This window comes from Rhododendron vialii, chromosome 6a, assembly GCF_030253575.1.
Source record: "Rhododendron vialii isolate Sample 1 chromosome 6a, ASM3025357v1".
NCBI lineage: Eukaryota > Viridiplantae > Streptophyta > Magnoliopsida > Ericales > Ericaceae > Rhododendron > Rhododendron vialii.
The window spans coordinates 29,541,637-29,553,816 of NC_080562.1; the positions used below are offsets into that span (position 1 = coordinate 29,541,637).

The 12,180-nt window shown below is 38.8% G+C and overlaps 2 protein-coding genes across 2 annotated transcripts; both read left to right on the plus strand.

Annotated features, from left to right (window-relative positions):
• Window positions 1–5,629: 5,629 nt before the first annotated feature.
• LOC131328610 (EIN3-binding F-box protein 1-like) lies at window positions 5,630–8,251 on the plus strand. The gene is made up of 3 exons (XM_058361534.1): window positions 5,630–7,337; window positions 7,846–7,914; window positions 8,019–8,251. Exons 1-3 carry the CDS (start codon window positions 5,630–5,632, stop codon window positions 8,249–8,251), a joined length of 2,010 nt encoding a protein of 669 aa, XP_058217517.1.
• Window positions 8,252–10,188: 1,937 nt separating this feature from the next.
• On the plus strand, window positions 10,189–11,925 carry LOC131328611 (EIN3-binding F-box protein 1-like). The gene has a single exon (XM_058361535.1). The coding sequence runs from the start codon at window positions 10,189–10,191 to the stop codon at window positions 11,923–11,925; it is 1,737 nt and encodes a 578-aa protein (XP_058217518.1).
• The last annotated feature ends 255 nt before the right edge of the window (window positions 11,926–12,180 follow it).

Below are 12,180 nucleotides of genomic sequence, written 5' to 3' on the forward strand. Positions count from 1 at the left end.
CTCTCTCTACTTCTTCTTTGCGCACTTATCCAAGTAATATTCATGTTTCCCCACCCAAAACCACCACGATTCCAGTTGTAGTGGCAATATCTAATTCTCCTAAAACCGCTCTACATCAGATTAGCCACTAAGGATAGGTTGGAAAACTGTGGAATACAAGTTGATATGACTTGGAGTTTATGTGATGCTCAGATTGAGACCCATGAGCACTTATTTTTTTCCCGCCCTTTCTCTCTGTAGGTTTGGACCTATTTTCAATGGTTGAATAATATTGGTAGGGATGATCTTGGTTTTGCTGATGAACTCGCTTGGGCGTGCTCTCATTTAACTGCATTTTCCTTGGACCATACTATTTTCCGCCTCTCTCTTGTTGCCTCTCTTTGTTGGATTTGGAGGGAAAGAAACTCTCGTGTCTTTCAACGTCAGTCTTTCAGCGTCAGAGTAGGACTGCTCAAGGTTTGATTACCTTAATAGAAGAAGAGGTCGGGGCTTGTTTAGCTTCTTGGAGGAGAGTTGAGCGGAATGATGCCAACAGATTGCTTGCTATGAAGTGGAGGGTTTCTACTAGAATTTTTGCTACTTAGTCTTGTTTGCTGTTTGCTCTTGTATAGAGATGAGTAGTCAATGTATATGGTTTTTCTACCGGTTTAGGCCCTATGTCTGGTTTGTTTGTGCTTAATAGAAACTGCAGTTTACCCAAAATGTAGAAAAAACTCCATAGTTGTATGCCCTACACTCCAACTAAGATCTTGCATTGTGATTCTCTATGATTTTGCTTGTTACAAACTATTGATATTGAACTTGGGCTGTCAGCGTAGAGGCTACGTGGTCTCTCTATTTGAGTTGTATTCTCTGTGTGGCCTTCCGAGGAGGATGCAGGTCCCTGTAGTTTCCTGTATGTCTCAATGTTATAGGGTATGATGTATCGGTGGCTTAGGTTGATTTATTTTATTTTTCTATCTGACAATTCCTATTCTTCAATGTCTACGTGAAATCTCCTAGTTCCTGTTGGCCAGGGGAAATCCCCATGAGGCTTTCACCAATGAGGATTTACCAGAAATCTTATTGCTAGTTCTCTCTTGTCTCCCATCCATAGTTCAATGCAGCTTTTGATCAGATTTTGAAGGACTTGGATTGAAGCTGACCCTAAGTTGGAAAGGAGTATCCAATACAAATCATTGTATCATCTATGTCCTCTGAATTACAAGATACCTACGAGGTGTCTTAAGTTAAAACTGTTGAAAGCATGCTAGAATTACGTAGTAATTGTCAAACACTTGAGAAGAATGAGGGCAATGACAAGAGGAGAAAAAGAATCTCTCTGGTTGTAAAAGGCTATAATTTAAAAGTAGCTCGGAGAAGGCATTGGCTGTGAAGAGGATTGTTCATAGCAAATTTGATGGGTCTGACTTATCGGAAATTTTTTTTGACGGGTCTAATGGTGGGTTTGGGTTTTTCATATTAGTCTGGGGGGGGGGGGGGTGTGGGGTGTTGTGTGTTTTGTGGGGGATGAGCTACAGTAATGGGTAAGAGAGGAGTTAGAGGGCCCAGTAGCGATGGCTGTCGGCTGAGGGAAGAGGGGATGGAAAAAGAGAGAGAAAGTTATCAGGTGTTTTTGGTATGAAGAAGATATTTTATTCTTGACCGTTGGATGCAATGGTCTCTACGTGTCACATTATCAATAAGATTGGAGGATCCTCCAATTTTAATTAGGAGGATTGGAGAGGAGTCGGACTCCAATTATCAGTTGGATTCCATTTATCAATCATAATATTCAGTTAACGATAGTTATAATCGGCAAAATACCATACCATAACTAAACGTCGTTAGCGAATATATTTTTAGAATGATCGATCATAACTGTTAGAATATCAAATCATACAATATTCAGCATTATCACCAAAATTAGATAACGACAACTGCGTAATAGAAAAAATTTAATATATCCAGATACAAGAATGAAGTTGATCGCTTATCATTAGACCCTTAGTCAGACAAAAAAAATCTTTTTACTATTGAATTCTGGTGCCGATAAAAGGGCTTTCTAAACCCTATCGAGCCAAAAAAGTTACGTGGATTATTTAATCAACAAGTATAACAAAATCAATAGTTTTGATCGTCATTATGGTGTCGCGGTTGCAAGTTAACCGTACATTCAATTACAACAGAGAAATTGATTTTATATCAAGTACATTGAATGCACAATTCTAAATGTTCTTTTGGTACAACACATTGTGGTAAGAAAATGCCAATTTTTTGTGTTGTCATAACAATTATGGTTATGTTATATAATTTGCAGTATTTTACAAATGAGGGAGAGGGAGAGAGAGTCAAGGAAGATAGAATAACCTATTACCTTCTAAGCCATTTTTTCATATTATTAATTGATTTAATAAATGAGTGGTCCGGATTATTCACTTTTAAATCCAAGGGTTTAAAATTATGGTGCGTATGGTACACCCCCTAATAAGGGGTGTGTACCATAGGACTACCTAACAAAAGTTCTATTGATAGAAAAAACAATAGGTCTTTCTATGCAAATTATACTTTAAAAGATTATATGACCGAAATATCTATCAATTTCTGGTGAAGATAATTTTTACAAAAGTTCTATTGATAAAAAAAACAATAGGTCTTTCTATGCAAATTATACTTTAAAAGATTATATGACTGAAATATCTACCGATTTCTGGTGAAGATAATTTTTTTAAATGGACAATATTCTTAAGAAACCCTACGAAATTAACGTTTCTGCTGATACCACTGTGCACATAGTACATTTTTTATATCATGGTTGTTATAGCCAATTCGATGCCCTGTTTGGAGGATTTAGCTATCTCCGAACTTACCAATGAATTCGAGGCGGGCGCGACGGATAGCGGGATCGAGGCGGTGTCGTCCAAATTAAAGGGTTTGATAAGTCGCTTTTAGGCTTTTAGCTGTACCCACGAATTGCATCTACCTGACACAAATTCTTATTCTTGACTGTTCGTTGGTTACTTCGTATGGAATTACATTTGTAATGCGCAATAGCGCCAATTTGAGTTCACTATTAGTTGATCAAATTCAATTTGGCGTATTTGGGGATTCAATTTGTTGTGCAAGAAATTTATCAGCTCTTGGTATATCTGTGATTCGGTCGTTCCGGATGAATTTATCCATTTGCTTGTTAAAGCTGGTATTCCTTGAAAGAGTTTCAGTCTTGCTCGGTCCCTATACCCGGGCTTCACCTTCTCTGCAATTTCATCGTTTCTTAACAAATACCATTACCTGGAGCGTTTATGTTTAGCTGGAATAGATTCCCTCACTGATTAGATAATTAGTGATTTATCTCAATGGCTCTCTACTCAAGATCTAACTGAGACAACCCTTTTCACGGTTGCAAAGAATTGTCTTTTACTAGAGGATATTAGTATGGAGGGAACGATCTTGGAGGGCATGAAAAATTAATGAATCAAGTGTCTGAACTTGAACAAAATTTGGAATCTGAGCAATGAATGTCTTGCAAAACTTGCTTCGGTATGCCCCAGTTTAGAGGTGCTTGATGTTTCTTCTTGTAAAGATATTACAGCGACGGCATTGCTGATTTCTCGAAGCGCGACTGAAAGATTCGGAAGTTGTAGATCAATAAATGTTAAGAGGGATTAAGAACATTGGAAATGGTTTTGAACTCTCCCAATTGGTGGTTCTTGATGCAGCTAGATCAAGGATTAATGATGATGGGTTGGCGAGTATAGGGATAGATGTCGTTGCCTCTTGAATTTGGACTTGGGCGGTTGCTTAGGAGTGACAACAATAGAGTTGAAAGAAATAGTGACAAATTGCTTAAGATTGAGAGATAATTTGAGTGGGTGTAGTGTAAGTACGGAAACGGTATAAATGGGTTGAAATTAAAAGATAAATATGAGTTAGGATTGCCACCTCTACTCTTAACGCATAACCCTAAAACTTAACATCAACAATACCCCTGCAAAACAAAAGGACCCAAACAACTCACACCCACACCCCAACCAACACACTTAGACAACTCATTGTTTGGGCTTTATTTTACCTCCTTCACGGCAGGTGCCGCCTCCTTCTCAACAATAGACCGCATCGGCGCATCTTGAAGAGCGTTGGGCGTATATATATTGTTGGTTCTTGTTCATTTATTTTGCAGAAATATAATGCAGATTTTGAAGTGAAGGCTGGATTGACAGTGGCGGCGCTTGAAAGGCAATTTCAAGCTCAAAAATCATGTGTTTACGTAAATAATTTTCCTATCAATATGGACTTTGTTTGATAGATCTCATTGAGATCTTTTATACGATGAAAAAAAAATTAAAATTTTTTTTTATTTATGTTATTTTTGAGTTTGAAAATGTAAAATAAGTACTTATTTTTTAAAAAGGTATTCTGGAACGAAGCCTAATAATGTCAGGCTCTAGTCCTCCAACTCACTGCCGAGAAGGATGTAAAATAATATATGCGCCCAAACCCTGAGTTGTCTGTGTGTGTAGGTTGGGGTGTGGGTGTGAATTGTTTGGGTCTATGTTTCGTTTTGCAGGGGTATTGTTGGTGTTAAGTTTTTAGGGCTGTGTTAAGGTACTGAATAGAGTTGTTTTTCTATTTTTCTTGTGGAATTTTCAATTTGCATCCTAATATGTTCCTCATGCTTGATTTTAAAAAATCTGGCACACACGCTCAGAAGCTCCATAGTGCTCTATGCCGTACCCTCCAACTAAGATCTAAAATTCTATTTTTAGATAGCTAAACAAAACAATCTTTATTAAAGTATATTTGATAGATTAGAGACATGTCATTTTTTATCAATACTTGCGCTATAAGATGAATAGTTACGAAATGAATTCGAACAAGTACAAAAGTCTGTGTAAAAGTTATCCAGAGTAAAATCTTAATTTTTGTTGTTTGTGCAGTGGTGTGCGCAGTATCGTGTTGCACACTTCTGCATCCGACGGCTTAAATTTCATCTCGACAATGAACGGGTCTCGATTGTTGACTACCGAAATAAGATCCGAGCCGTCGGATCTGCAAAACACCAACTCGAAGTCCATTTGCCTAATAGTTATAGGATTGTTAACGACATGTAGTTGGATTAAAGTTGAAATTAATGGGGTAGTCGAATAAATTGGACTTTTCTTTAACACAATTTAAAGAATAATTTGGGGACGAGAGACAGATAGAGAGATAATTGACCACATAGATATTGTCACCCATGTCGAGGGAGAAAAAAAAAAAATTTTCTCATCAAAAATCAATATTTTCCTATGAGAAATCCTCTAAAAAATAATCAAAAAATAAGTGGCTGTTAGCGAAAAAAATTCTGACGTTATAGCTTCTAAAAATCAGGTTAGAATCTATAGATTTTGAGAACCTGGAAAAAGAAAGAAATTTTCAAAATTCCAAAATTGAAGATTTTGAGTAGCTTTTGAGATTTTGTAAAACAAATTCAATAAAAATGAATGAAATTCTCTAATCTCGAACAGAATTGTAGGGTAAGCTGAAATTAAAATCAAAATCGATATCCATAAGATGCCGTAAATCTCTCTCTCTCTCTCTCTCTCTCTCTCTCTATAAAACCAATTTGTATCTTTGGGAGTCTTCAGAGTCCTATACATCAATAACAAACATGGCGGAGAGTTGGCAAGATCTTCCAGACGAGTGCTGGGAACTCATATTCAATCCATTACTTCTCCGCCACCCCTCTCATCTCGAATCCCTATCCCTCTCCTGCAAGCGATTCCTCTCCATCACCAACACCCTCCGAACCCACTTCAATATCACCCATCCATCGCTCATCGGCCCCCTCTCCAAACTCTTCAACCGATACCCACGCCTCAACTCTCTCGATATCATTAACTTCCGTCACGATGATCTCCACCGCATCATGGTCGACGTCGCAACAAATTCCAATTTAGACCTCCAAACCCTCGACCTATCGGGAGCCGAAGAACTTCCTTTGGAGGGTTTGAAGGTATTAGGATCTCGTATGAAGAATGTGAAGGTTTTGTGTTGCTTCACTCTTCTCACTTTACGCGACCATGACTTAGATGTTATAGCCGATTCGATGCCCTGTTTGGAGGATCTAGATATCTCCTATCCTCTGGATGAAGGGAATGTGACCGATCGTGGAATCGAGGTGGTGTCGTGCAAATTAAAGGGGTTGAGAAGAATCGACATATCTGGTAACGAAAAACTCACCGATAAGTCACTTTTAGCTCTTTCCACGAACTGTGTCTACTTGACAGATCTTGTAGTCGGCTGTTCGTTGGTTACTTCGCACGGTATTGAATTTGTTCTGCGCAATAGTACCAATTTGAGTTTCTTGTCGGTCAGCGAAATCGATTTCGGTCGACTTCGACTAGATGATTATTCAATTCGTTGTGCAAGAAACTTATCAAATCTCGCAATCAACTATTCGGTAGTTCCCGATGAATATCTCCATTTTCTTGCAAAAATGACTGGTATTCCTTTAAAGGGTTTCGCTCTTTCTCAACCCATGAGCCCATGCTTCACCTTCTCTGGAATTTCTTCGCTTTTAAACAAACACCGGTCCCTGGAGTGGTTATCTTTAGATGGAATAGATTTTCTCACTGATGAGAAAATGAGTGATTTATCTCAATATCTCTCCGCTTTAGTCACAATTAGCCTCAATCGTTGCGGTAATCTAACTGAGTTAACCTTTTTCAAGCTTGCAAAGAATTGTCCTTTCCTAGAGGAGATTGGTATGGAGGAAACTAATCTAGGAGGAGGAGGAAACAAGGCGACCGATATTGTGAGAAACCCACAAATCAAGTCTGTAAACTTGGAAAATAATCCGAATCTGAGCGATGAATGTCTTGCAAAACTTGCTTCGGTATGCCCCAGTTTAGAGTTGCTTGATGTGTCTTCTTGCAAAGGTATTACAGAGAAAGGCATTGCTGATTTTTTTAAGAGCGGCTCCAAGATTAAGAAGTTGTGGATCAATGAATGTGAGGGGATTATGAACATTGGACATGGTTTTGAACTCCCCGAATTGGAGGTTCTTGGAGCAGCTAGATCTGGGATTAATGATCACGGGTTGGTGGTTATTGGGAATAGATGTGGCAAGCTCCTGAAATTGAACTTGGGCGGTTGCTTGGGAGTGACAGTGGTAGGGTTGAAAGGAATATTGACAAATTGCAAGAGATTGAGAAGGTTAAATTTGACTGGGTGTCTTAATGTGAGTATGTTGACGGTAAATTGGATGGTGTTTTCAAGGCCGTCATTGAGGAAAATTATCCAGCCACATTCTTATTTGCCTTCTCTGAGGAAGCTCTTCTTGTGCATGGATGTCTTGTTTCGTCAGCCATGGAGTTGTAATTTTGGATGGTGTTTCCAAAGCCGTCGTTGAGGAAAATTATCCTGTCACATTCTTATTTGCCTTCTCAGAGGAAGGTTTTCTTGTGCATGGATGTCTTGTTTTGTCAGCTATGGAGTTGTAATTCTTAACTTTGATAAGCCAAAGCAAAGGAACAGGTTGGAATGATTCTTTCTTGAAGAGGTGCAATATGGGTTTTAAATTACGAAGACTTTATTTTAGTAATAACGACCTAGTTTAGGAAACTTGAATCTTGTGCCGCTTGTTTTGGCATGTTTCTTAACTTTTAATGGTCTTTAATTTCCATGAGTAGGTTAAGTCAAATATTTTATTTTTATTTCTTCCTTTCTGGGTTTGCTTTATCGTTTTCCTTGATTTGCAGATTCAATTATTTTTTATTGAGTTTGAGTTTCAGCCTATAAATTTAATAAGGATGTAGCCAACGGCATAGGAATTCAATCATCAATAATCATTTAGAATTTCTCTTTTTTCCTTGTGGATTATAGGTGTCTTACGGATTCGAACATTCTTTCTTCTGCTAGAACTCTATCTAGTTCGTGAGATGATTCCACTGCGTTAGATTTCATAATCTCCCATCACAACGATGCGAAGGCTGTTGGAAATATGGTGGTGGATGTATGAGAGCTGAGCTGGGCTCTTGAAGGTGTTTGAGGGGTAGTAAAGCGAGGAACAGAAATTGACATAGGTGAGATGCACAGAATCGTGCTGCGCAACTTTGAGCCGTTGGATCGTGCTCTCGACGGCTCGGATTTCATTTCGGCATTCAACGATCAAGAGCCGTTTATTACCGAGTTGAGATCTGAGCCGTCAGATGCACGATCTGACGGCTCGGAGGTGCACAACATGGTGCTACACACACCACTGCATAGCACCATCCCCATTGACAATTAATATGGCGTGAATTTGTGGTTTGAACACCTATTTACGAGGGTACAACAATAATTCACAGGGGGGGGTGTGTTTTATGATTAAACACAAATTCAGAGATGGTGTAACTATCAAATTTTTTTTTTTCACGGGGTGCAACCAAGGACGGAACCAGAATTTTACTCTAGCAGTGGCGAAATGTATACTAAAAACATCTAGAGGTGGCGAGACTATATAAATTGTACATAAATTTTTTTTTTACATATAATAATTGTATTTTCTAAAATTCTTGTCGTGGCGGTCGTCGCCACTAGACCCCCTGATCCCATCCTTGGGTGTAACTATCATTTACAGGGCGTGAATTGAGCATAATTTAGAAGAATATGAGTAAGATTGCTAATTAGAAATATTTGACAACTTAGTCACAGAAAATTGAAGCAATTGGTTTGTTTTGATAATTTGTGTAACTTTCTTAATAGTTACCCTATATTTATAATTTTTTGCACAAACTTGTTTTTTACTATTCTATGATGTATTTGGTCTTTGAGAAAGAGATATATATCAGTTGATGTGTTGACAAACTTCGATGAGCCAATTAATGTGGAAGAAGATTTAATTTATTTCATTAGGAAAAAATAATTAATTAGCAAGTTTAGTTTCGGGACCATGCATGCATGTGATTGACACATGCACTTGTTAAAGCCCAACCATGAGGAAAGTATGAAAAAGGATGGGGAGATGTATCGGCTAGCTCGAACGTGAATTTCATTTGATCGATGTGCTAAAACCAAACGATTAACCATGAAGAAGGTTGTGTCTTGTATTGTATGCTGGAAGAATAATTCAATGGGGTTCAAAAGCTGGAAAAGAGCTTGTTGATGGATAATGAGAACGAAGTGAGGCTACTTAAGTATTTGGCAGCAAAAGGCAGGGTTTGAAACAGCAGAATGTGCATAAAAGGAAGGAAGGATTAAGAGAATGATTAAGAGGGGTGAAGTCTTACCCTTCTGATGTAAATAAAATGTCCGTCGTACTTTTCTAGTATATATATACTATCGCTTGCGATATTTTCCTGCAAGTTTTTTGATGTTATTGCGTGCCCTCTACAAGAGAATGCAATGTTTTTATTCGGAACTTCTTATCTACTTGTGCTGATACTTATATATGATGCCATGTTAAGTTTCGTGTGAAGCAATTAATTTTTGTTGTGTATTTTTAGCAAAATGAAATGCCTAAAAATAAGACGCGGAATTGACTTTTTACTGTGTTAAAATAATTACGGTGAGAACGGAAAAATAAAGAAGGAATAAACAAGCTAGAAAAAGTCTCCATAATAGTGTTGTATGCCCTGTGCTCCAACAAAGATCTTGCATTGTTAGTTTGTACTAAAATTTTGCTAGTTGTAACTATTGATGTTGGGCTTAGGTCGTAAGTGTTTGGGCTCCTTGTTTTTCTCTATTTGAGACGTATTAATTGTGTGATAGATTCTTTTGAGGAGGTGTAGTGTCCGTCATAAATAAGTTTCTCCCTTGAAGGTGCAATTTTACCAAAGTTAGGTGCATAATGGAGTCTGAGTTCTTTTAAAAAAAAAAAATCAAATACTCAAATTGAGTTAATGACAGATTTGAAATTGCAACCCACCCAAATAGCCTGATGGTTAAGGTGTGAAGTGTTTTCTCCTTTTTAAGATATCAAGTTCGAATGTCGGAGACTTAGGAGTTTTCTCCCATTAAGATTTCAGATTTGAAATCTCTTACGTACTTTGCTCCAGTTTTAAGTGAATTCCCACTAAAAGACAATGATTTTATGCGCCGAAGTTAATTAATGTGTGCTTAAGCCGGGCATAGACTTGTTTTAACTGGTAAAGCCTTTTCCTTTGAAGTTTGAACTTCTATTGCCCCGTTTGGTTTTCTATTTGCCCAAATCTGTCCACATTGTCTCCTCCTTGTTCAGTATCAAAAATGGCCATGAGTCCCAAGGATCTTCCAGACGAGTGCTGGGAAATCATATTCAACAAATTACACCAACACCACCACTCTCTTCTCGAATCCCCGTCCCTCTCTTGCAAGCGATTCCTCTCCATCACCAACACTCTCCGAACCAGCCTCAAAATATTCGCCGATCCAGCGCTCATCCCCCTCTCCGCACTCTTCACTCGTTTTCCCAACCTCAACTCCATCTACCTCCGCTTCTTTCGCAGCGGAGATCTCAACCGACTCGTCACCGACATCGCAACCTCCGATTTAAACCTCGAAACCCTAGATTTCACGGGAACCGATGGCCTCCCCTTGGAGAGCTGGAGGTTACTAGGATCCCGTATGAAGAATATTAGGGTTTTGATTTGTTGGAATCTCCAAACCTTACGCGACATTGAGTTGGTTGTTATTGCGGACTCCATGCCCTGTTTGGAGGATCTGGATATCTCCTATCCTTTAAATGATTTCGGGCCGGTTCCTGAACTACAGGGTCGGAGCCTGGGTGAAGTGGGCGTGACAGATAAGGGCATCGAGGTGGTGTCGTCAAAATTGAAGGGTTTGAGAAAAATCAACGTATCTGGTAACGAATTTCTCACTGATAAGTCGCTAATAGCTCTTTCCACGAATTGCGTCTACTTGACCGATATTGTAGTTCTCGACTGTTTGTTGGTCACATCGGACGGAATCAAATTTGTTATGCGCAATAGTACCAATTTGAGTCTAGTGTCAGTTGATGGATTTGGATTCGGTTCATTAGATGACTGTTCGATTCATTGTGCAAGAAATATATCAACTCTTGAAATCCATGATTCGGTAGTTCCCGATGGATATCTCCATTTGCTTGCAAAGGCTGGTATTCCTTTAAAGAGTTTCACTTTATCGCATTGCATGACCCTCACCTTCTCTGGAATTTCATCGGTTTTAAACAAATACTCGTCCCTGAAGTCTTTATCTTTAGATGGAATAGATGTGCTCACTGATGAGAAAATGAGTGATTTATCTCAATTTCTATCCGCTTTAGTCACAATATGCCTCGATCTTTGCGATAATCTAACTGAGTTAACCTTTTTCAAGCTTGCAAAGAATTGTCCTTTGCTAGAGGATATTAGTATGGTGGGAACGAATCTTGGAGGAGGAGTAGACGAGGCTACTGATATTGTGAAAAACCCACGAATCAAGTCTCTGAACTTGGAAAATAATCCGAAACTGAGCGATGAATGTCTTGCAAAAATTGCTTCGGTATGCCCTAGTTTAGAGGTGCTTCTTGTGTCCTCCTGTAAGGGTATAACAGAGAAAGGCATTGCTGATTTCTTGAAGAGCTGCTCCAAGGTTAGGAGTTTACAGATCGATGAATGTGGGGGGATTAAGAACATTGGAAATGGTTTTGAACTCTCCAAACTGGACTTCCTTGGTGCAACTAGATCAGGGATTGATGATGATGGGTTGATGGTTATAGGGAATAGATGTCGTGGGCTCCTGCATTTGGAGTTGGAAGGTTGCTTGGGGGTGACAACAGTAGGGTTGAAAGAAATTTTGACAAATTGTGAAAAATTGAGAAAGATAAATTTGACTGGGTGTCTTAATGTGAGAACGGAGACGGTAGATTGGATGGTGTTTTCAAGGCCATCACTTAGGGAAATTATCCTGTCATATACATCTTTGCCTTCTGAAAGCCAGAGGAAGCTGTTCTTGCGCCATGGATGTCTTGTTTTGTCAGAATAAGCAGGAGTGGAGCGGTAATTCTTAACTCCGATGTGCCAAAGTGGAGGAAAATATAAAAGAAAAATTTGGTAGCAAGTTCATTGTTTGGACAATGTGATTGAAAATTCAGGAAATGGATGGGAAGGTATATGGGCTCGAACCGGAACTCCGTTTGATGGGTAATGTCTTAGAAATTGTAAAGTGTGCATGGAACGGGTGAGAGAACTCTTGAAAGTGTGAAGAAGAAGATGTGCTAAAATTGAGCAATTAAAAGTG